At 33.6% G+C, this 27187-nt stretch overlaps 1 protein-coding gene across 2 annotated transcripts in view; it reads right to left on the bottom strand.

Annotated features, from left to right (window-relative positions):
• Positions 1 to 27187, bottom strand: part of Atx-1 (Ataxin 1) — a 59758-nt gene that overhangs the window by 4747 nt on the left and 27824 nt on the right. For both annotated transcript variants that reach the window (XM_069062106.1, XM_069062105.1), the window contains exons 2-3: positions 14071 to 14218; positions 2803 to 3640 (exon numbers count right to left, since the gene is read on the bottom strand). In XM_069062106.1, the coding sequence (XP_068918207.1) occupies positions 2803 to 3640; positions 14071 to 14192 (960 nt within the window). In that variant the 5' untranslated portion in view covers positions 14193 to 14218. The remainder of the gene's footprint in view (positions 1 to 2802; positions 3641 to 14070; positions 14219 to 27187) is intronic.

Genomic DNA, 27187 nt, shown 5'->3' with positions numbered 1-27187 from the left:
CGTTTACATCAAATAACAAACAAGTCTGTCCTGTGATCAAAGAGTAGGCCTGGGTCGTTCAAGGACATCGAGCCCCGGAACCGAACCACTTCTTTCTGCTCCGACTGGGTGTGGAGTAGTACGAGATTTGTACTCGATGCATTCCACTTGCGCGATCAAAGAACTTGTCTGATCGCTTGCCGGATTGTATATTACACAGAGCACATACGTTGAATACATGTTTCTATCGATCTTACATAGATGTCCGGAAATTAACCTGCGATATGCTTGAAGATGATGGATAGGTCTCCACAGACATCTTCATGTTCAATTTCTATAACATGGTAACAATGAGGAATATGACAATGTAATAACGAGACGTGAAAAGCCATCGATTTTGGCGAGTCAATCTTCTGAATTTTTTTTATTTGTTACCGGAAAACGGTAGCCACTACTTTCTAAAGTAAATTATAATACTGGTAGTCATAATTTGCAAGAGTGCATCTGTCAATTCAAATGAGCTTTCATTTGAATTGACACTGTATTTACAAGCGTAGTGTTGATTATTATTGATACTTTGTAAAGACGTCGAACATGTACAAAAAGTTCTCCGATTTAAAATCACTTGCCACTTTGTCAACTTTAGTTTTGTCTATCGTCTCGCTCAAATGCTAAATCTTACTTTGTAAAAAAACAGTGAAGTTCTGCAGTTCACTCTTGGTTGCTACTATTTTTGATGCGCAAGTCTAGTCTCAAGCTATTTTAATCCGTGTATTTACAATTTTGAAGTATCAAAGTTTTGCCAAAAAAAATATTACGACATTACTATACTACTGGCAGTGTTTTCCTTTTCGACTAAAATTAGATGCCATTCTAAATTTCAAATTTCCAAATGGCTCGCAATTGAAAAACTAACTTAGTCTTTAGCAGTGAACATTCTTCCATTGTGTCTAACAATATGTAATCTTCATTCTGAATATTTTCGACGAACGTGGGTACGTATATTTAGATTAATTTTTATCAAAAGTAAATACTACGACGTGACTCATCAAGTAAAAGTACTCATCATGACTTCCACTACAAAATCGTAATTATCATATGTGATACGTAGGTACATTTTACGATTAACGGCTTTGTCTATTCCGACATTTTTAATAGCATGATTTTCCCCTCGTAAGATTACAGGAGTTTTACTGAAGACTAGTTATTAATGTGGTCGCATACTTATTTCGTTGATGACATCAGCAAACCATAAAAATACGTACTCCTCTATTTATATGTACACGCTTCTAATGAACACCTGCGGTTAGAGACAGCACGAAGCTTTTTCTTGGAAAAGTTTAAGGTCATCAAAATTGCACCCGAGCATAAAAATATCTGATTTAGCGTTCTACACCAAACATTAACCTTTTAATTATTTAATTTGTTGTATTCACTAAACAAACAAATTCCTAATCATCTTTTGTTGAATTTTTATATTTCATTATCTTAATTAGGGTATTTAACAGAATAAATGCGATAGAAAGTAATATTTTAAGCTTTTAGGAAAAATATTTCGAAACAAATGATATTTTTGAGGTTGCGGTTTATCTACATAGTTCTATTTCCCGCAGAGAAGGAAATTTGTTAATTTAAACTTTCAGTCCTATGTTATATGACACCCACCAAATTGTTAGTAAAATATAAACAAAGAAGAGATAAAGGAAGACTACGAAAACTAGAATTTATAAAAATGATAGTGGTCTTCTACTGTATTTCAGTTAATTTTTCAATGCAATCAATTGAAGTTATTTTTAAATATGTAGGTTTATTACAACGATGTTTCCACCTGTGCTACAAAACTGATAACTAAAAGATACTTTAGAAAACCGAACTGTTGAAGTAGTTGATATTTAAGTATATCTATCAACACAAAAAAAATGTTTTACAAAAATCTTATGCTTGTGAGTAAAATTCTTAAAAAACATACCTACCGAAGAATTAAAAAATTGTAGCTCTCAATCATACATATCCGTTTTCGCTAACATTTTTGTCAAAATTTACTTGTAATAAACCCAAAATATTATGACAATTTTTCGGTTCTCTGTAACTGATAATACCGGAGTTGCATTCTACTGCATTTCGTTACAACACATTTTAAAATTAAATTCATTAATGAACTATTATGTCCGTTTCAACTTGGAGGGTGAACACTTCTGAAAATATCAGATTTTGTAGGCCAATTAAGAATAATAAGAAGTCGTTGACCTATAGAAATATCCCCAAGCAATCCATATTGCCCTGAGAATTATAGCCTCAAGTAATATAGCCAGATGGCGTTGTGAAATGAACCGCAATGTTCACCTTCATTTTTACTTACTGTTTTCGTCAAAACAAAATGTAGACAACAATTAATAATTCAACAATATATAATTCTTTTACATTTTTCCAATGTACATACATGTGTGACAACTTTAGTTGAACTCTGCAAATAAGCAAATAACGACTTTAACTTTGGTAGACCTAAATAAGCTTAAAGCACATATGAAACATGCTGGGAACAGCAGACTACAGTATACCATGTTCAAGTATCTAGTTAACAAGTTTATGAATGTGGGTTTTGTTTACTTTGTAATTGTATTTAATTGTCAAGATCAATGTTCATTGAATAAATAAAATGGATATGATTTAACTGGACATTACAATTTTCTTTTGGTTCGGTATTCTTCGTCGACTTGACTGATAAATTATTTACTACGTCATGTATTTTTTTATGGTTTTATACTAACAATCTCCCTTTATCGCTTTTTGAATAACGTAAGATTTTTTATTAACTGTTAATACCTGTGTACGTCTCTGGTTATAACTAAGCGTAATAGTGGCAGTTCCGGTTGCAGGATTCTCTTCTATTCTAACAACAGTACTTTCCGCTAGTCGTAGTTCTGGACTATTTTCAGCAGATGACACAAAATCTTCAGTTCGCATGTCTTCAATCTTTCGCAGCTCGCCGCTGGCAAGTTGTATTAGAGATCCTTTTGTAAAATTACTCAAAACTGTATTATTGTTATTGACAGCTTTTTTGGGCGATCTTGGTGGCGACATAGTCGCGTTGAGTCTTTTCCTGGGTGTTTCTGCTGGTTTCTGTAAATCTAAGGGAGCAATGTTTCTTCCACCATCTTCTGGTCTTGTAAGTATTCGATGCTTTAAAGAACCCTCTTTTCCAGAAGGTACTTTGAAGGCTACTGACTGATGGTTCGACTGAGTTTGTGCTGTTTGTTGTGCAGTCTGAGATGTAATTCTTTTATCTCTTAGAACACTTTGGCCAGGCTTAACGGGTGACGGAGGACTAAAAGTGGACGGGGGCGATAGGAACGTTGAAGAAGTGATTGCCGTGGGAGTGGTCGGAGAATAGGTCTCCAAAGGCTGCAAGGAGGTAGCAGGAAAAGTTGATCGTATCATTGGAGGGTAGTGGCTCTGGTACATTGTGGTGAACTGAGGAAAATGTGATAAATGTGGGGTCGTGTATAGCCTGTAAAATGGAAGCTCTTCGACGATTTCATCTTTGTGTTGAGTGAGGTTTACTGGATTTGTTATTGATGTAGACGATGGATACTTGTTTATGGGACGCTGAGATGGGGCTAGTCTCATCCCATTTGGAGAGGTGCTTACCCCATTGTATCGACTGCAATACAAGAAGATTACTTTTAATAACTAATCATCAAGTAACATTACAACAAGGGTTATATTTACAATGAAAATGTTATACTCTACAAAATTTACTGCTAGTTATATGTATGTATTCAATGTTAAATGTTCAACAATAATTTATTTTAACTAGGGGTTAAATTGGGTAGTCATGTTATGAGGTTATTCACTTTAAAAACGAAATTCATTATTTTATTCGTTATCTATTGTGCACCAACAACTTCTAACTCAAAATTACAACCGGCAAAGCTGTTCATTGGAAATGAAAAAGTGGTAGTCAGTTTAATTTACTGCAAGTTAATTATGTAGTTATAATTAGCTATTATTATACAGGATCGCTATTAAGTATGGGTACAGTTGATTATTTTGAAAACCCTTTTAGGGCATTCAAATCAACCAAATAAACAAAAATGAATTACATACTGTGGTGATTTTTTTAAACTCACAATTTAATTTAAAAGGTTTTTTGATTTTGGCACAGACCACGTAGTATATCGTATATCAATTTATAACGGGTGACTATTAAAATTTTCACTTGGAGTTGGCTTTGAATGAGTTTTTATTTTTTCTGTTACTTTAGACACACGCAAGAACGAACGACAAATGTCAGTCAGTACAATTGAAACATAGTTTTGAAACGTCAAACTTGTCAGTGTCTAAGGTGCAACGGAAAACAAAGACTGATCCATAGCCAACCCTAAGTGAAAATTTTAATAGTCACCCGTTATTAACTTGTCACTTAACACGTATGTACAAGATGCATGCAGATTGGAAAATTATTATCAAAATTATTATTTTCCACGATCACTATGAAAAGATGCATTTTTCTCATGGATCATATGACGACAAAATAGACAATTTTTCACAGCGTGTACAAACAGCAGTGAGCAATAATTTCCCACTCTGCACATTGGGTATTTACATCATCGTAAAAAACATACTAGTGTATGACAAGGGAGGAATGTGTATCATTTCCTCCTGTGGGTGAATTTTGTTGTCCGAGGTATAGCTGAGGGCAATAATCATCCACGGTTACTTCAGCCATACGTCCACATAATTTTTTTATTACTTTCTTTTTATTGAAACAAAAATAATTAAAATCCAAATTAAACTTTCTCAAAATCAGACCACGTGCATTTGCCGTTACTACGTAAGATTGCGTTTTATAATACATACAGTTGCGGCCGTTGAAATCTCAGACAGGAAAGATTTAAACACTCTGTATAAATTCCGAAATTTGATTAGCGTAAACAGGATTTTCATCAAGGATTATCAAGTCAGTGTCAGTATTTGACATATTAGGTCAGAATCGCGCGTAACTTTTGAAATGCCGCAATTATCTGATTTGCAAAAATGTGTTTGACTGAGAGACGGTGTGAGTATAAGAGCCTTTGCGAGAGAAATTAATGTGGATAATGTTTGAGTGACATTTTGAGAAACGTCACTTTCAATACCATTTACAAAGCTAAAAGTTTGGCGTTGTCAAAGTGTCTGAGTTTTCAACGACCGCAACTGTACATAGTTATTTAAGTTTAAAATATAAAGTGTAAAAAGTTATCCTTCATTGCACGAACGGGTTTAAACTACGGGCGAGGTACGACCGAGTGTTTTAAAGGATATGAGTGCCATACTGGTTATTTATGTATTAAGGGCATAATCAGGAGATTATGGCACGAGGGAATGTTTAAAGCCCGAGGAACGAGGGCTTTTGAATTCCCGAGGGCCATAATCGACAATTGTGCCCGTGGTACCTACAACGTTTTATTCTATTTTATAATTTCTAAAAGATTCAAACAAATATTTCGAATTCCTTAAAGGAAATCAACTAAAAGTTGTGTCCATGCAAATTTATATTAAGCTTGAATTACATACTTGTAAACGCTGGTATTTTTTTCAGATTTTTTGAACGTAAGGTAATATAACTATCTATTTTCATTAATCATTTCATTAGTTCGTTTAGGGCCAGTTTCACCAACGCCAAGTTAAAGTTAACTGTAGGTTAAAATGCTTCCTTGCTTTAGTTACCTATTATTATAACAATGTTTTCGTATATTTTAATCTGTAGTTAAATTTATTTAACTTACATTGGTGAAACCGGCCCTCAGTGAATTTCATCACCTATTTACAGATTTACTGATACGAAATTATTTTTTTGAGTAGGTAGAGGTAAAGTCAAAACGAAACATAACATCACGTGGTTTGGGCAGAAGACGAATGTGGGACTTGTAGATTAGTTGAATCCAACTTACAGTCGCGAGCATTAAATCTTGGTTGTCACAAATTTAAAATTTTGTCTGCTTAATCAGGGCCAATGTCAATAAAACGTCAATCAAGAAAAATTTGTCACAAGATTATCCTAAACATTCAAAATTATGGCCGCAATGTCGTATTTTAACAGAGTAACAATTATTACACTGATAGAGACGGATGTGTCAGAAGCTAGGGTGGCAACTCAATTGAGATTTACAAAAAGTTGACAAGACCTTGACAAGACAAGACAAATATCGGGCCTTCAAAAAAAAAAAAATTTAGAGTAAGCGTAGGAGACATTCTAATTCTGTTAACAGTGTAAAGTAATTTTTGTAGGTAACTAATTATTCTCTCATATTGTCATATTCCGTGGAGGGGAATAGGGAGAATGCACTACAAAAATTAATATAGTTATTTATTTAACGAGTTCGTGTGTAATTTTGGCTTTTTTTGGCCTGAGTGGACCAGTTTAAAACTCGAGTGAAACGAAAGTTTTAAAGGTCCACGAGTGCCAAAAAAAGTCCAAATTACACAAGAACGAGTTGAATACAACGTTTTTTTGTTCGACGAGCCCCTTAAAGGCTCCAAATCGCTAAAAATCTTTGCTTGACGTTTCGTTTTGACAAGTTGTCAAATTTATCAAAATCCGTTCACACAGGAGAAAATTCTCAAATTTTGAGTGTCGAATAAAAAAAATATTTTCTAACCTAAGTTTATTTCGTTAAACTGTCAGACGTTTCTTGTGTCATTTTCTACGCTGGAAAAATGTTGCAAACAATTGAATTTCCATAGGTTGCTTTAAATATAAATTTATTTGAAGGCCCGTTAGAATTTATTAGAGTTTCACATTAGAACACCTTCCATTGCGTCAAAGAATGACCTTGACGACCAAAATTTATTGCTCGCGACAGTACATATATGACAGTGGCGCAGTCAAAACCTTTTTCTTTTGTTTATGCTACAGGGTGTTAGGGGAATGTTCTGAAGAAGAAGATAGTTTTCATTATTCTATTAGAGGTTCTACAACAAAAGTAGATGATCTCGGTGTAGAATTTCTTTCATCAGATGAAGAAAATGAGTTTTGGTTAAGTTTTTGTCCCTAAACTGACGATTGTATGACACGCCAGTGCCAGTGGTAAATTGGAGAGCGCGCATTTTAAGCTCCGCCCTGTCATGTTTCGTTTTGACTTCACCTCTATTTTCGAATGGTGTTTGACAAATTTAGTGAGTTGTTTAAAAGTTTATAGGTACGACATTATTAACGCTCATCTTGTGAAGAATTGCTTCACGAAGCCGTAGAGCAATTCGTGGGGCAATCGTGTTATTTAAACGCACCAGTCGTGTAAAAACGTAAGATTTAATTAAACAGCTGATCCGTAATCCGTAGTGGGTTCACAATCGACTTTGACCGGAAATTTAAGTGAACACCCGATAGTAGTGGTACTGAATAACAACAAATAACAATAAACAGGAATTTTAAATTTTTCAGAGATGAAGCTATTGTTTTGTGCTATAATTTACTTGTTGTTGTTACCTTCGATTTGTGTGTTGTCAATTTCATTAGAACACTAGGGCACAAGTGCGGTAATAATTTTATTGATTATATTATAATTATGCAAAAATGGATGATGGAAACAAATACCAAAAAAATTTGAGAATATGTCATGTCAAGCAAGTCGAACAGATTAAAATCATGCTCTATGTTAAGAAGAACGCTACCGATTAAGGAAAATACCGTCCACGCGTTTTAGGATGGTGCGAGCCGGCTCACCACGATTGGTGGTTCGGTAAATAAGAGTCGTTGCAGTGGCGTAACAACAAAGAATTAGATCGAATATCTAAGTTTCTTTTAAGCTGATTGCAAATCCAGTTAACTGTCTACCTGTGTGTAAATAATAGGCCTTGCTTTTATGTTTATCCGGGGTTAAATAATTCCTGGACATTTCTTGAAACTGAGTCATAAACCGATAAGACTCCGCCACTGGGACTTTTCAAAAGGCAGGCTGGCGCACTACATTATGAGTATTGCTAAAAATAATTGTTTGAAAATTTTACTTTCATAGCAGTTCACTGTAAAAACCATGCTTGATTTCTGATTTGTACTATCGCGGCCAAAATACTTTGGTCGTCAATGTGACATAAATGATATTCAATTGTAAAGCAAGCTTTAGGATGTTTAACCTTATTTTTTACTGTTGTCAAAATTATTTTAATCCATCAGTGTCATACGGGTGGGGTAAATCCAAGCTGCGGAGGCAGGGTTCAAAAGCAAAAGATCAACATAGTCGCGGTTTAGACAACCTTCAGAAGCAAGTAAGACGATTCTATACAGGGCAAGTCACATAAGGTTTATTTCTGAATTTATTTTGTACGCAACCAAGAATACTAATTACGCTGACCACTTGATACCATTTATAATGTGATTTTATTTAGTAATCCACGTATATGCCATTCACGATGTTTTGGCATAAGGGGAGGCTATGATTTCATTTTTTAACGTTGGATACATGTTTGATTTCTGTCATCTCTGCTGTCACTAAAGTGCCTGACATGCGGACCTATCAAAATGAACGTAACATGTTGCCGAATTTACCGTAATCATAATTAAGCGACATTAAAACGTATTGATGGCGTTTGTATTAGACTGCAGAACATATTTTCAGTAAGTTACAGTGAAGTCAAGTTCTTTTTATGTATAAATTCAATCGTAGGTGAGTACAAGATAAATATGTAGCACGGATAGTGAAGGATGAAACAACGACCCAATTGAATGGCACAGGGGTTTTGTAAGCCCTATTATAACTTCGCGATAGAGTTGTGAATTTATGGCTTGAGTCTATTTTAAAATGTACTCCTGAAATTTGCCAACATTTTTGTAGATATTGTGAAGAACTTATTTCGGAAGATTGGGCAAAATTAATGAGAAATCTTTCATTTGAAAACGTTCTTCCTTTAATAATTTCATTAGGAGAATCTGACTCGGAATTTGATGCAGGTAATGATGATTCAGAATTTTCTAATGAAATTATGGAAGTTGAATAGTTTTGTTCTTTTTTTTGTCATGGACGATGGGTGTGTAAATATTTTGCAGAAAGATTCGAATAAAGTAAGGCTTAATAAGTAGGTACAAGATTTTATACAATCTAGTTCTAGGAACGTTTTGGTTAAAATAAAAAATTCATTGACAAGTTACTAACTGGTTGGTTAAGACACTGTATAGGTGGGTTATCTAAGTGGTGCAGGAGCCACTTTAACTTTCGGTCCCGGTCCCTACTATTCTGTAGTCTGTTCTAGTCAGTTTCCTGTTTTGTTAAATTGGATTAAAAATGTGTGAGTATTTTATATTGCAAACTAGTAAAACTGACAACAATGCACTAGACAATGACGCAGTTTATAACCTCAAACTTAGAAAAAAATAACCTAATTCAACAGACAGCTTTACTGCCAACTTAAATGCACTTTTTCCATAGCCTCCCCTTATGCCAAAACATCGTGAATGGTATATAGACATGTAATTTGGCTAAAAATGTCAAAATGACAGTTGATGAATTTAATTTTTGATGTCATTAATCAGAACAGGAAAACGTCATTGTGACATTTTTAGCCAAATTACATACCTACGTTGATTACTAAATTAAATCACATTATAAATGATATCAAGTAGTCAGCGTCATTAGTATTCTTGGTTGCGTACAAAATAAATTCGGAAATAACCCTTATGTGACTTGCCCTGTATTTATCAAAAACTGAAGGTGCCATATTTTTGACAAGAATAATTTGAAATTGTCATGTATATTGACATTAATACTTGATTTACATTTGAAGTGTCAAAAAGTGACGACCAAAGTATTTTGGCCGCGATAGTACAGACCATACGCAAAGTTATTTAATATATTTAATTTTATTCCAATAGACGTTTATTATCGTTTTTAAACACATAGAATTAGGAACAAATTTTAATTTTATAATCCCCACAATTTTGAAAATACGATGACAAATCAAGGTAATTTTCCTAATAAAAATAGTTACATATTTGTCAAACTAGACAGGAGTTTTTACTATACCTGAATCATAATCCCTGTTTTTGACACTAAAATGCGTGCGAAAAAAAGCTCTAAAACACTAAAGCTTTAAAGTTGCTTACGTAACAACAAATTCACCTATATTTTGAACAATGATAAATACATATAGTTGAATTTTTTTAATAAACAATTGTCAAAACGTTGTCTTGTTGGTATGAGCCAAACTATGATTTTCATGATAATACGATTGGTCACATTGAGTGTCAACATTTTTTTATGTAACTGAGCCTGCGCCCTAACAAGCGAGAGTTTATTTCAAATTCGAAAAAGTTTCTCCTGATTTCTCATTAAATTTGTTTTGAAAATGAATTCACGGAAGAAAGGTACGGGAAGTGAAGTGAACATAACCTTAACCATGATGTGGTGTCAAATTGTTATACAGCTGGTCCATATGTCCAAATTTTAGGGTGGTACAGTATGGTTTTTTACTTCATTTTGACATTGACAATTGTTTATTAAAAAAATTTCACTATACATATTTATACACAATTTACATGACAACGAAACAACAACAATTGCCCATTCCTATATCAACGATTAATGACATAGATTACTTCGCAAAAGGTATTTCAATTTACTTTTTTTCTTATAATTTTCAGACTGTAGTGCAGGTATAATAAAAAATAGCGTATGATACACATTTAAAAGGACCCTTAAAGCACTTGCGACGTTAAAAGCACTGGCACGTGCTTTAAAGGCTTCCTTCATAATATACTACGTATTTTCTGTGCTCCAAGAGTAATTATGATCTTTTTGCAATTTAAACAAATTTCGATATACAGAAAATAATTGGTGATTCAAAATGGTTCTGGATAAACATGGCAACTATGTACGAAAATGTATGTGGCAGTTCTGTAGGTAGGATAGAGTTGACATTTCTTTGCAGTTCACAGGCACGTAATTTTGACAAATGTCAAGTCAATTTGCAGTGGTATAAAAAAATCAAATGCACGCATATGAAATGTCAACTCTCCACAAACATTTTCGTAAATAGTTGCCACATTTATCCACAACCATTTTGAATCACCCAATATATAGGTACTTACATACTGTATAATAGTGATCTCCATAGTTACAACCAAAACAAGTGAGAACATGTTTTATACATATTTTTCACAATTCTTTTACTTTTGTTTTTTTTTTTTGAATGAAGTGACAAAAAATTTAGATACCTACGTACACTTCTATTAAAAAAAAAGCGTACAAGTTGTGAGCACAATTTTGGCTAGATTGCCATATTGTAAACCTATCCTTTAAATGTTGTTACTTAGAAACCTGTAACAAAACCCATGCTGATAGCCGGATTTGATCGATGTATTTTTCAGAGATTTTAATGTGTGTAAATGTTTTGCCTTATTTATTAGGCAGGTATTACCAATTACTGAATTACTACAAACACAACTCAAACTTTTATTCGTAAATTTATAGAAAAAGGCAACTCTCAACAATCTAACAACAATTTAAAAATTTATAAAAAGCAATTTTCACACATTTGACATACAGTTGCGGCCGTTGAAAACTCAGACACTTTGACAACGCCAAACTTTTGGCTTTGTAAATGATATTGAAAGTGACGTTTCTCAAAATGTCAGTCAAACATTATCCACATTAATTTCTCTCGCAATGGCTCTTATACTCACACCGTCCCTCAGTCAAACACATTTTTGCAAATCAGATAATTGTGACATTTCAAAAGTTACGCGCGATTCTGACCTAATATGTCAAATACTGACACTGACTTTATAATCCTTGATGAAAATCCTGTTTACGCTAATCAAATTTCGGAATTTATACAGAGTGTTTAAATCTTTCCTGTCTGAGATTTCAACGGCCGCAACTGTACATACAAAATGTCAGTAATACCGTAACAGGTTTTCTTGGAAACGATTAATTAATTTTATCCCCATTGACATTAGCTCTCAATACGTGTACGCTTTTTTTTTAATAGAAGTGTACTATCGGATAGCAAAAAAAAAACTGGTACAGTATGTTACTGTAGACACTTCCAAAACTTATTCAAACTCATTCAGTTTGGAAGTGTCTAACTGTCTACAGTAACATACTGTACAATTACGGCCTCGGCCACGGAATTTTGGCCGTCACTTGTCATTCCATTGACATGTAAAGCGGCCCTTACTTATTCGTAACCTCACTTTCTACTATTACAAGACTTGTCATTTTGATGCTGGCTGACTTGCAAGCAAACGCGTTTCCTCATTTCGTGCAATTTTGGAACAGGGATATTATCTGCACTTTATTGAAATAGGGTATTGGTAGCATGTTCGCAACTATGAATGAAGTATGACATTGACAAATTTTTGGATGTCAATTATTCCAAAAGTCAATCATAATGACAATAAAGCATGGACTACATCCATTTTTTTTTTAATTGACATGAAAGTGACGGCCAAAATTCCGTGGCCGCAATTGCACCAGTTTTTTTTGCTATCCCATAGTAACGGGTGTTTTTTTTTTAATTTAGCGTCGAAGTTGGCGTTGAAGAGTCGATTGTGAATGTACCTTCTATACGGATAACGCATCAGCTGTTTGAATCTTACGCTTTTACACGAGCGGTGCGTTCTCAATCGACTCTCCAACGCCAACTTCGAGGCCAAATTTAAAAAACACCCTTTACATACTTCTAAATAAATAAATGTATACCGGAACTTTTTTTAGCTCTGAACATACTCCCTATTTTAAAAAGCACAGATCAATGCATTGAGAGTACATATTTGCTATGCAACCAATTTATACTCGACGCATCCGTGGTTGTTACATTTTAAAATAATGCTAAAAAGTGTTCCGACTAATGGAATTGGTCTATAGCGGGTTACACACGGACGTGGATGTCTTGATACATGCGCGTGGATATATCAGCGTGAGAGCTAAATTTCTGGCGAAGACAGAAACATCGTCGCGGCGTTCAACACAACGTGCTTTATTTTGCGTCCATATTGACAACATTGCTTACGTTTACGCGTTCACGTATGCACAATGCACATGCATATCTCAAGGCATCCACGTCCGTGTGGCGTGTGTAGGGGCCTTTTCGGGATAACTGACTAAAAAAACGTTACGCACATTTCTTATTCTCTGATTAATTGGCATGGTATAAATGCATTATGCGTAATTTAATTTATTTTATCACAATAATAATTCACACAACTTGACTTTTTTTATTGTCAAGTAGCTATTTAGACGTAACGTTGCTTGCCTGGTTACATATATCCATTGAACTGTGTTTTTTAACACTGGACATACCGTGAGTTTTTTATTTTACTGAACATAGGATTCATGGATCTGTAAGTTTGGTTGTCTATTTCAAACGAATTGACCATTTTAGAACTGAACATATAGGCCGTGACAAACCCAAATAACCACCACCTGTTGAATTAAGTTGGTGAAAACAAAATAATAGCAATTTTGATATTACTAGGATGCTTGACCAATCAAATCTAAGTACACAACGTAGCTGGTTGATTTTCTGGGTAGAATGCAGTGTTTGTGGTTATTTGGTTTTGGCAAAGACTATAGCCATTTTACATTGTATGTTCAACGAAATAAAAAACGCAGTGTAGGGTCTAAGTGGTGTTTCTTTAAATTTGAGGTCGAAGTTGGCGTTGAACAGTCGATTGTGAATGAACCACTCGTCTTAAAAACACTGATTTTTAAATAGCAGATTAAAAACACAAACAACGAAAAAAGTGAGGTTAGATTTAAATAGCTGATCACAGATGTAATCTGGTAGTGCGTTCACAATCGACTCTTCAACGCCAACTTCGGCGTCAAATTTAAAAAAAAAAAAAAAAATCCGTTATGTTCAGAGTTAAAAAAAATGTCCCGGAATGTTTTTGTCATGTAATTGTCAATCACTGTATAAAGTTTTAAATAAAAGTAATACATAATAACATTTTGTTAATTTCTACTTAATGTAAACCTTGTACTTCATTAGAAAGACAAGATTTTATAAATGATTCGCATTTTTCTAAAATGCAACTCGCACGGTGAAAAACATAAATTGTACATTAAATTAAAATTCTAACAATTATTCAAATTTAATTTTGAGTAATAATACCTGGTGGGGGGAATTGGCTTTGGTGCTGGCCTAAGAAACTCCGGTGGCTGTTTGGGCGGCCCACGCCAAGGCTCGGGGTAGGTCATGTAGGGCAATCTTCCCTCCAAACCTGCGGAAATCATCGGCACCGGATGTGCTCGCCGCTTTTCTGAAACAAAATAACGCACTGTCGTTTATTTCTATCTATAAAGAATAAACATTGACTTTACCAACAATTCAAAGTTACCGTCTAAGTGTTAAAAAATAAATAAATAGATTGACGTCTATTCATACCATTCGAAAATTAAAATAAATTCATGCTAACTACGTTTACTAACCCAACTCTCCTAGAAAAGGTATAAAACCGAACATTATCACTTTATTTGTAAATGTAATATGTACCTATAATTGTCACGTTAAATATTTAATGCAACAACTTCACACTACAAATTGATTTACTTTTCAGGGATCACTACACTAACTAAAGATGAAATATTTTGCAAAATTTTGTACCTCCTGCTTCACTCCCCGCCACCTATCTTATACTACTAACTGGAACCAGTGGGACCTATCCAAAACTACTCTAACTGGACAGAGTCGGTCGGTAGCGCAAAGAAAATTTTTACCGTTGTAAATTATTATCTCTTGCAGTTTCGTTTTAATTTGCTATTCCGTCTTCACTTTTAAAAATTGATATCTCAAGAAACATCCGTAAAAAGGTCATACATGTACAACATACGAGTACATAAATCAAAAGTTGATAATCTACCAAAATTTGCAAAAAAAATAAGGGTTGACATTAAAAATCTGTACCAACTTTTGTAGAAAAACTTAACGGGGAAAAAAATTCCTTATTCCAAATTTTGGCGGGCGCTGTATATTTTCAGTTAATGTTTTCTTCAATACGTAATACAGACATATTAGAATTACACTCCTTTATTCATTGATTAAGAGTTACATCCTTTGATTCGTGTAATACTCTTGTAATCCCATGTAAAGCACATTAAACATTTCCACAAAAAGTGTTGCTGTCTAGGAATGTGGCACTACATTTTTCTATTTTAACCATGTTTTAGCAATGTTATTAGTATCACATACTTATTATTAGTCACAAAAAAGTTTATTTGATTCGCCATGAATTTTGCAAATACGTACGTCATAAAAAAAGCTTTCTGTAAATGACCTATACTGAACTCACTTTTAATATACCGGCTGCCCCAAAATTTGCGGAACAATTCAATGGGAAAATGTCAACTTATCATATCTACATATATGTAATTAGAAAATTATGAGAAAAATAATAAATAAAATCTATATCTTTAAGATTTGAAGATATGGGGGCTCAAAAGGTGCAACTTTGATCTCATTTGTTTTAAATATTAAAAAAGATTTTCACTAGGTATTTGTTTTTTACTATCCAGTGGTACAGGTGTTGGTCAGTAGCGCGCCGCGGTCAGTTTACCCTTTGCTAGAAGTTTGACGGCCCCAAAAGGTACAGGACACTTGCGCGTAAATGAGGGATTAAGATAATAAAATACAGCTATACCGTTAAACAGGCAGGACTACTTATTGCCCTTTGCACTGCACATGTTTCTTTTCATTTTGCTATTCTTAGTAAAATCTGTAGGTAAAGTCGGGTTGTTTTGTGGAATTCTGAAATTTGAGAAAATCTTCAGGGGGTGGATAAATACAATAATTAAAATTCGAAATATGTATAGGAAGCGTTACAAATATGTAACCAATTTAATTAAGTTCTACATGTAAGAATAATGGTATCTACCGATTTGATTTTGTAAAAAGTGTTTGTTACCAATATAGCAAGAAATTATATAAATATTTCCCCTAACATTTCAGTGTTTTATATAAATCTGTTACCTAGGTGCGATTCGCAGGTAAACTGACCGCCGCGCGCTACTGACCAAAAGCTTATTACTACTTGGCGCGCAACTGTCCTGTAGGATTAAGCCCACCCGTAGATTTTTCTGACCGCGGCGCGCAAGTGACCCATGCCCAGTGGTACATATAATAGTAATGAATGATTGTGATCAGGTTTGCAATTACATACATATTTACTTTATTATTTCCAGCATTTTCAAGAAGTGATTTTATGTCAGTTTTACCTCAGATTACATAATTATGTATAGCCTTGATCGTTCTTTCTTATTTCCATGGATACAACAAAAATGAAATACATATTTGCAGATGATTGACATACCTGATATTTTAATGACTACGTACAGATATTTTCATATTTGATGGCGGAAACAAAAGACTGGGAAATGTCACAAATTTGTTTTGTCAGTGTTAAATTTTTCAAAGACGTTCGTGATTTCGACAGAAATGCAGCAAATTGGCAATAAGAAAGTTATTCATCGTCGAACTAGAGACAAAATTTGTAATAAGTTTGATTATATGAGAATAACTTTTCCTTTTGAACCACTGACAAAAATTGGTTTCCTTAGAATTTATTTTTTAATCTATTTAGCCAAAAATTTAAATTTACCTAGACAATCCTTTTTACGGCGTTTATGAGAAATTTGACATTGACAATACATTTTTGTGACATTTCTCAGTCTTTTGTTTCCGCCACCAAATATGAAAATACCTCTAACTACGTATTGCTAAGATGTTCCGCGAATTTAGGGACACCTGTATATTCATGTCGACCATTTTATTGGAATACTCTTTACATGCATTTACGCCTTAAAACTGATCAAAATATGACCAAAAATACGAAAATATGAATTAGGTGTGCATTTATTGTTTATTTCGTGTTTAGAACAAGACATCAGATCGTATCAGGTATAGAATACATATTTCTGTAACTGTAACTACAAGATATTAACCAGAATTATAACGACTCGTAATGTAATTTTGGAAAATCACACCCACTGGGCAGTGGAAAAGTAGAATTAAGTAAAGTATAAATACAAAGAATTAACATTGGGCATTATTTACGTTTCTTGGTAAGGGATTTGAAGAGCTGGGTAGACATCCATGGCCAGTGTCAATTCTTTCTCAGAATTTATTCTTTGATTTAAATCCAAGTACCTGTAACAGGTAGATCCGAGCTCGAGAACGAAACACGTGTATATTTTTAATAATATCTATGTACATACTTTAATGACTTTATTATTAATTTATCGTCTTTTTGTGGCTAACCTATAACGATTTTCTTATAAACATCCTTAGTTGCTGGTATTTAAAAACAAATCGTCATTAATCAGATTTCTCTTGAAACTAATAAAGATGTACATACAAGGAGCCGAACAAAAAACTTAAACTTTGCCCACATTGATCTGCTTAATGTACGTGATACTTTTAGTGTAAACATTTATTTATCCAAGAAAGACAGATCGGGGAAAATTTTTAGAAAAATAAGAAACTACTGTTAAGTATTGAGCTGCAAGGCTTTTGTCGGCATTTTTAAAAAGAATATTATCCACCAATAAAACTAACCCGACACTAAATACCGTTTAAGATTCTACCAAAAGTTTACCTAGCTTATTGTAATGTAAATGAATACCTTTGAAGTGTTTCTACAAAGTACTCCGACCGACGACTAATATCTGCCAGGCATGATGAATTTTTGAAAAAAGAACACCGGAATCAATAATCAATATCAATTAAACTGAACAGATTCAAGTAAATGGTAATAATAATTATTATTGGAAGATATGATGCACCCAGAAATGTATTAAGGGCCACAAATTGGAATCAACGGGTCAATGTAAATCATGACCTAGTAACATAATACAAGGAAGCGGACATACGATCGATTTCCACTGAAATTAGAGCCGTTTTCATGAATCAAGTGTAACACACGCCTACGCTGCAGGACAATGCTTTTCGCCCCAACGGGATTATTTCTCTCCCCTTTCAACTCACATTATTTATTACGTTCAACTTTCAACCCTTATAGTACGCGAGGTCACTACAACCCAAACAACTACAATAACTACATATATGCTATGCAAACTGCGAACAATCTAACAATTTTAACAGTGATTTTTATGAATCACGATAAACGAACAAGCGATCAGTTTGAGTAGTATGTATATTTGTAAAGTATTTTTTACTACCACATTGTTACCTTTCGTTAATCAACAATTCTGTGATTAAAATTACGTTGGAGACGGCGGCAAGGTCGGCTAGTCGTCATTAACTGTGGACGGACGAGTACAAGGCGAAGGTTGGTGTGCACCTAACCTTCCTCAACCAAACGAACCGTGTAAGCTGCTGTTCAGCGTTTGATTCAAGAATACATAACAACGATTACAACTTGCATTACAACCACTCTTTTACAGTTCGATATTCCCAACTGACATCAGTAGATGTCTAAGCAGGCATTTATCGTTAATTGTCCAGATAAATGAAAATTTTGCTTGCATTAATTTTAAGAGTGCAAAAATGTGTGCGTGATATAAATCGATTTATTAGATCCTATCATACATTTGTGCCGAAGGAAACACTCGGGTAATTGTTTAAAACGATTTGTAAAAATTGTTGGACTTTTGAAAATTTCATGTTTGCACCTTAATTATTTGTCTCCGTGTCGAACAGACACTACAAATTTGTACAAAGTGTCTATAAAAGAACGTATATCAACAGTCCTGTGGAACTGTGAGGCTCTATAATTTTATTGTATCAAACTATAGTGTGATCAAAAAGTCTTTGGATCGCGATAGCTATGAAATGTAAAAACCATCTATAGAATTATGTACGGGGTCATTATAAATGACTGTCTCATCGCAGTAGGCTTTGGTGACGTTTGAATGTGCCGCAAGATTTATAACATGAGGGAGACTAGCATCGCCGATAGGTAGCGCTGCTGGCGGTAGTGTAAATTTGTCTACTTTTAGTTTGTCTAACGTTGCGAAGCTAGCGGCACATCCCAAATTTGTGTGGGTTTTCAACACCAACAGCGATGGGACAATCATTTATAATGACCCTGTATTTACTTGTATTGCCCGTAGTTTTTATGTGTACTTCAAAGTAGCGCTAATCTTTCACGGAACTCATTTAAATATAAACGAGGCGACTAAACCCAATTACCATTGTCACCACGATTTCCATTACTGTAGTAGTGTAGTATAATTTAATAATAAAAATTGTATGTTCTCTTTGAAACATTTTGAATTATAACCTGCTAACTTGAAAGTTGTCAAGTAAATTTTAAAAATAATTGAAATTATGTAATAAGTTCATAGATGGCTTGTTAATTTCACGGGAACCCAGATCCAAAGACTTTTTGATCATACGATATGTATGTGGAGCCGTTGAAGCCGTCAAATAGATGTCAGCAGTCAAATGTCAAATTATTAAATCTTAGTGTCAGTTGTGAGTTCGATGTCTTAGTTGTTTTGCTTGTGAGTTTCTTCAGTTTTTCTATATTCTAATTACTTTTCATCTTACAACAGTCTTTATAAACACCTGTCATTAATCAACTTACATAACCTCTGTTTTTCAGTTTGGTACTATGTACGGTCGGTGGACGGTGGACAAATAAAACTGGGACACTTAAAATTTAATCTATGTAAATCAGACCATTGAATTGTCAATATATTTGTCAGTGTCTATATAATATGTCATACCAAAGTTAATCTATTTGTGATAAAGCCGTAATTAAACCATGCAAATTTTTAAATTTTGACTTATGTGATTGTCATTTTTGTCCCAGTTTTATTTGTGCATTGACTGTACATACAATATGCTACAGAGCGGCAAAAATCAAATATACAGGGCAAGTCAAATGTCAAAATGACAGTTGATGAATTTAATTTTTGATTATAACGTCATTTTGACATTTTTAGCCAAATTACATACCTACCTACGCTGATTACTAAATTAACTCACATTATCAACGGTATCAAGTGGTCAGCGTCATTAGTATTTTTACTTGCGTACAAAATAAATTCAGAAATAAGCCTTATGTGACTTGGCCTGTATTCGAATTCCACAGGACTCTGGATATACGTTCTTTTATAGACACTTTGTACTTCTTTTAAATAAAGCATAAACAAAGCCTACAAAGAAATCACGGCGGCTACACGAGTATTATTTAGTCGTGGGAGATGTTTTAAAAACGCACCCAAAGATCTTCCACTTTCGTATCACAATATAGGTATAGTACTCCCAGAACTCTAACGTTTTATGACAGGCAATATCGTTATGAAGTTAAACAGCTTAACAAAGAATTAGGAAATGGCCGTAAATAAAAAGACCTTTAAGGATGGATCTTTAGAAAGAGGGCAGACGGTACCAGGTAGTCTCTCTTGAACGAAGTGCTCCTCTTCCCACTAGGAAGTGTCAAATACTAATCCCCTCCTTATTAGTATTGCCTAGAGTTCTGGGAGTACTATACAGTGCATTCACTTTTATTTTAGACCAGAGTAGGCTTTGGAAATTTGGCTAGTTGTATGGTTAGACTGTGGCTGAATGACAATATACATCATGTAAAATATTAGAGGTTAGGCTTTCTTGTCACAATTCATGAGCATGTAGCCAAGAATTATCATTTTCCAATTAATTACATAGTTTCCAGGACTCAATAATGTATTTATTGATAAATGTAAATATTGCACAAATTTAAAAATAAATTATCTACCTTAATACGGCAATTTATTTTAACTGAAAAGGAACTTATCTGATTTGTGAATCATTCAAAAGTTTATTGTAATTGATCAATATAAAATTATCGCTTCAATAACCTGCTGATTTTCTTGTCGCGGTTGCTGCACTGTGACGTTTCCAGTTCGGGGTGTTCTTTGGATATTATAGTCAACGCGGTTTATCTATCTATATCAAGAATTAATTGGGACATAATCATTATAAAACAGGTGAGGCACTAACTTCAAATATACGTATCTCTAATCCTTGCTATGAGTTCATGCTGGGGGGCGTTAGGCATGGCATAGCAGATATAAAATTGAAGTTTCGGCATTTGGAACACAAAACACGGAAAAAAAAGAGTCAAATTTGACACTGGCAGCTCGAACGATTTTGATTTTGTTATTTTGACATAGCCCCGATACCAACATTTAAAAAAATTTAAATAGCCTACTCTGGTCTAAAACAAAAATGAATGTATTATACTTATACTTACAGATTCGTCGGTTTGATTATATTCTATTCAACTTAAGTACATGAACATTTTTGGTTTACAATACAAAAATTTCCGATAATAATGGGGAATCTGGAAAAGTGCCCCGAATGGTTGCAGCGTTTCCACGTTGAATACCAAGGGAAATCCTCTCGAAAAGGAATTTATTTGATTTTGAATCTCCTGATTCCGCAATAAGTCGGTTTCCGATGACATTAATGAAATTGATGGCTTCTTTGCACCAAGGGCCTAAGGTTTCAAAGGCTAAATATGTAATTTGACGAAATAATTGAACTATACAGGGTTATTCACGAGAGGGGTATTTCTGAATTTCTTTTTACGGCAACCCATTATACACATTGCAACAATATCTTGATTTAAAATTTTGAAAACAATTATAACTGAATCCACGATGGCTCTTAGTTCTGTCTCTTTGACGTTAAAACAAAAATCTTTGTCAATTCGAAAAATGTGTTTTTATAATAACGACAAAAAGACTGACATGCTCCTCATTTATGGAGAGTGTGGAAAGAATTCTGTCGCCGCTGCGGATGTTTAGAAGCCGATGGTAGACACTTCGAACACCTTTTACACCAAATTAATTTGTTGAATTTTGATTAAATACAGGTTATCTGTCAATCTCACAAATCTATACAACTTACTTTGATTTCTAATTTAAAAGAAATAACACATTTGATTTAGTAGTTACTGCCATTGGTATTGTTGGTTGCGGCAAAATAAAAATTCAGAAGTACCCCTCTCGTGAATAACCCTGTATTTGCTATGTTTGCGTTTGCAAGCCATTTCAGCCGCAAAACCTGAAACTTCAGAAGTTTTCAAAACGTAACTGTCTGCAAGTGTATCTACAATAGTAACGTCTCAAACTTAAGGTTGACCTTTAATCCATGATACTAAAGTCATCCCATCTGGGCGTTTTCCATCATCTTGACAGTCCGTTTGGTTCTAAAGTTGAACATAACATGACAAAGACCGGTTGATAATAGAATTAATTTCAGTAATAATTAATTAATAATTAATTAATTAACGATAATTAATTAATAACTACGTAATGATAATTAAATTGTATATGTATTTTGGTATCTAGAATTTTGTGACTATTGAATATTGAGTTGCATAGATCTCGAAAAGTTATGTGAAACACCTTGTAGGTACCCCTAATTGGGTAAATTGTAGGTATAATTACAAAAAAAAATCATGGATTTTATTATTGATTACATATTTGTGCAAACTGACAAAAAAATTTTTAAATTTATTTATTAAATTTTTTTGGGAATATGTACTTAGTGAAAATTTTGACTTTTAGTCTTTTGGGGATATTCAAACATAACATTATGACCACGTTTCTTACCTCATTTCCCAGTTGTAATATGTAAATGTAACTTATATTAATTCTAGATGACAAAAATTAATTAATAATTATTGAAAATTTGAAATAAGTTAAATGTTGGGCAATTTATCAGTATGTAGTGAAAAAAATTCACAATTTTACCGTATTTATCCAAAAGGTGTTTGTATTTTCAAATTCCACCACCTACGTTACAAAACATACCGCTGTTTCATTAAACTGCCAATTACATACATATTTCCAAATATGTAAGCGAAAACATAGTAGACACGTACGTTGCAGCAGAATAATTACCACGAAAAATATATTTTGATTGAAAAAGATCACAGCTAAATTAACACTAATTTATTTAGAACCTCTAATACAGACCTGTAATAGGTACGTACTTTACAAATCACACTCGATTTAATGAATGCATGTACATTCCGGCAAGCTACTGTAACTATAGATCATATCGAAAAGAATTTACTTGTGAACTTTCGCACGTACGAATAAGCGAAGTAAGAGAGGTTAGCAATTTCGCATTCAACATCCAGTAGAGTGATAGTATAATGGTCACAAGCTGTTTAGTTCAATTAAAATTTTGCGATTGATTTCTAAGATTGACTCTAATTGTAAAAAAACACAAGTCTAACATAAAATACAATCTTCAAAATTCAAAAGAATTTTAGAAAATTAAACCAAAAACATTATACGAAATGCTCAAATAGTTCTCCCCCTTGAGTTACACAGTACTCTAAATGATTACAGAAACCTTGTCTCACATTTTCTAACATCGCTAATAGGAAAGGATTTTTCAATTTTTAATTTAATTAAATTAATTCCCTAAGATCATCAGTCCATCTGCACAAAAGCTATAAATTTTGGTCTTAACATATTCCGATAAAAAAATCATTTCAGGTTAAATCTGGAGATGTAGATGTCGACTCATCCGTAAAAACATTTCTACTAAAATATTCATCCTTGTTCGCCATTTCTATTACCGTCTCCCAAAGGTCCACATGTAATGTAGGTACTCGTGAAATATTGTATGAGGTTTTTCTTACTTGTATGCTCGATAACTATTTTTTTAAATCCTTCATAAGGTGGGTTGAGACCAAGTGAGCGAGCAAATACAATATGATCAAACAAACAAAAATTAGATACTATACTAACAGCTACGATGAAGAGAGTTTGTGTGAAATACCAACAAATAAGGTTGTGTATGGTGATAATTTTTAACCCGGGGTGAAATTTCGATAGCGCCGTGCATATCAAAAACATAAAGACCAAACTCCATCGTGTTTATGAAATGAGAGCGAGCAAATCTAAGCAAATGGTCGCTCTTGCTCATGCTTGCTCATGGGCGTAGACCAGTTGGGGCAATGGTACACGCGGTTCCTAATCTCAGAGTCAGAGTTAGGCCAAATATGCAAAGCCAGGGGCTTAAGAACCCTGTCATAATCCACCTACTTAAGACATTTATTGGATAAGGGCCCAATTTCAAGTCATGGTCTAGTGAGACCTGTAGAAATCAGTAGGGGTAATAACATTCAGCCGACGTAAAATGTTTTAAGCCGAGGTTAATTCGAAAATTGTTGGTGACCTTAGTATTTTGTTTACTACCTAATAAGTGTAAAAGTATGAGACTTCAAAAGTTTTGTGACTATTTAGTAAAAAATTATATCAGCGAAGGTGCTTTGTTCTTACTGGTAGATACTACATACGGGCTAGTGAGACAGCAGAACCACAAACGCTTGCGAATCGTTTCATTCGTATTTTAGTAGCAATTTTTACAAGGCTCATATAAATAACGGGTGACTATTAAAATTTTCACTTAGGGTTGGCTATGGATCATGCTTTGTTTTCTGTTGCACCTTAGACACTGACAAGTTTGACATTTCAATAAATGTTTTTTCTCTTAATTTGGTTATGTTTCAATTGTACTGACTGACATTTGTCGTTGGTTCTTGCGTGTGTCTAAAGTAACAGAAAAAATAAAAACTCGTTCAAAGCCAACTCCAAGTGAAGATTTTAATAGTCACCCGTTATTTATCAGTTTACTGAAATGTTACTAAATTTTCAAGCCGAGACGTACGTAAAAATTAATAAGGAGTTCATAAAAAAGTTAAGGTCACAAGAGTAGATTATTTTGTCAAGTATAAAAATTGTATACATACTGGGTGCCCCAAAATTCGCGGAACAACTCAATAGGGCAATGTCAGTTCATGTTAGAAAATAATAAGGAAAATAATAAAAAAGTTCTATACCTCTTAGATTTGAAGATATGGGCGCTCAAAAGGTGCACCTTTGATCTCATTTATTTTGAATATTAAAAAATATTTTCTATTTGCCTTTTACTAGTCAGTGGCATAATAATTCTGAACGATTGTGATCAGGTTTGCAATTATTTTCTTCATTATCTCCACATTTCGAGTAGTAATTTTATGTCCGTTTTACCTCAAATAGCGTATAGCAACATGGCTTTGATTTTTCTCTCTCATTTCCATGGATACAACAAAAAAGAAATATTTGCTGACTATTGGGATACATAGAATGTTTTTAAATGTTGCCACATTTAGTGTAACGAATGGGCATATGCGAGTTGTTTCCCGTTAATCCTTTTTTCGTAAGTCTTCCAAAGGGTTAGAGGCGAGTTGTCTCCCGTGCTTCAGGTAAAGGCATTAGGATTACGACTAGGTACACTAATTGCCGTGGGATGCATTGAAATAGCTCGTAGATATTTTTTAAGGAGGAACAAACAAATTAAAATTCTAGAAAACACGCTGTATAATTCAAAGTTATAATTATAATAAAAAAATACAACTTCGAGGATACAAATATACATATAAAAATGTACTCCTAATATTTATAATAGTATATTATGTTATGATAATATTTATTTGTTTATTATAACAGAAATAATAGGACATCTTTTTCACAAAATCAAAGAAAGTATAACTTCCATTACTATTTTTATGTTTATTAATATTTGTTTGATATACTCGGAAGAGTCTTTTTGAAAATTAATGAGGATATCTATAAATAAAAAAATATATGTTAGCGAAACAAAGAAACGCATTAAATTTGGAATAAACACTTAAAATCTTCACTTAGAAATACGAAGATTATCACCGCATAGGGTTAATTTGAGTGGGAGACAATTCGCCTCTTGTTGGGAGACAACTCACCTCTTGGAAAAACTACCTGTGCCGCGAATTTTGAGGCAGCCAGTATATGTAAATTTATAAATATCTGTAATCCCTAATAAATAATGATTAATACTCCTTATACATTAACATTTGAAGGTGTCTCCTATAATTTTTATCATACCACTTTCAAAGAATTTAGAAATCTCTTCTCCTCTTCAGTAATTATTTCGGTGAACATTATAGGATTTTTATTTATACCGAGCGATCATTTAAAAAATAAATCGAGTTTGCTTTGGAGCCTATGCTATAGCATGGGTTGCCATAGGTAACACGCCGACTCGATTTATTTTTTAATTGATCGCACCGTACATACCTAGTTGCTAATATTATTATTTACCTCTCTTTACTAACCGTTTTAGGGTTGTTAGCGCAAAGGTACGCCTATTTGAATTTGTTGCTTCAAACGCGAAACAAAATAGCACCATAATATAATTTAACAATTTGAACTTTCTTATTTTGCATCCCCAGGTAAATTCGTCCTACAGTATGTTCTATGGTCCTAGTAGTAGCATATGGTAATAGCGTGTCGCCTTCTCTATACATATAACAAATGAAAAAAAAAACCTAACAACATTGTATGTTACTCATTTTTGACAACGTTAAACTTGATACGAATTATTTACAATAGACTCCCAGATTATCGGAAATAATGTGGACCTGACCCATTTCGGATAACCGAAAATTGTGATAATATATTTTTTTATCTTGATATAAGTATATAGACATTATATTGATTCATATACAAATCCAATAAAAAAAAAACATCAAGTTGTTATGTATCGAGCGATCAAATTAATTTGTAGTCGAGTCATCCATGGATTTGAATCCGTATGTCTTTTGAGATTGATATGTCGAGATCTAACCTGTGTTTCAAGCTGTGTTTATTGGAGCGTGGAGTTCAAGTAACGACATACGATTTCGGATTCATGGATAACTCGATTACAAATTAATTTGATCGCTCTTTATATAGAGGGTATTTCACGAGTGATAATGAGCCCGACGGAATTAAAAATGCAACCCACACTACATTTCCGAAAAAAGCTGGCTATTGAAATACGAATATCCAGTTTTTTCAAAAATGTATTGTGGGTTGCATTTTCAATTCCATCGGGATCATTATCACTCGTGAACCCTGCTCCCAGAAATTAACGCATCACTAACATTTTCTGTAATAATCTAAAAGTCTACAAAAGATTTGTCAAAAAAGGACATGCAGAAACTAGAATATAATCGATTCACGATGAATGTGGATAAGGGGTGGCTGTGATCTATTTTTATCACGTTGGATAAACTGACTCAATTTTATATTTTTTCCTGTCAGAAAAATTACATGATTGTTCCGACATTCAAATTTGAACGATGTTGTCTACTTTAATTTGATTAAAAAATTACGGATAGAAAACGGATGTATACAGTTTTCCATTACTACATAATGTTATACATATAATAAACTTTGCACATTTGTTTTTATAAATACAT

This window comes from Tenebrio molitor, chromosome 1 (genome assembly GCF_963966145.1).
Source record: "Tenebrio molitor chromosome 1, icTenMoli1.1, whole genome shotgun sequence".
Taxonomy (NCBI): Eukaryota; Metazoa; Arthropoda; class Insecta; order Coleoptera; family Tenebrionidae; genus Tenebrio; species Tenebrio molitor.
This window is presented reverse-complemented; position numbering and strand designations above follow the sequence as displayed.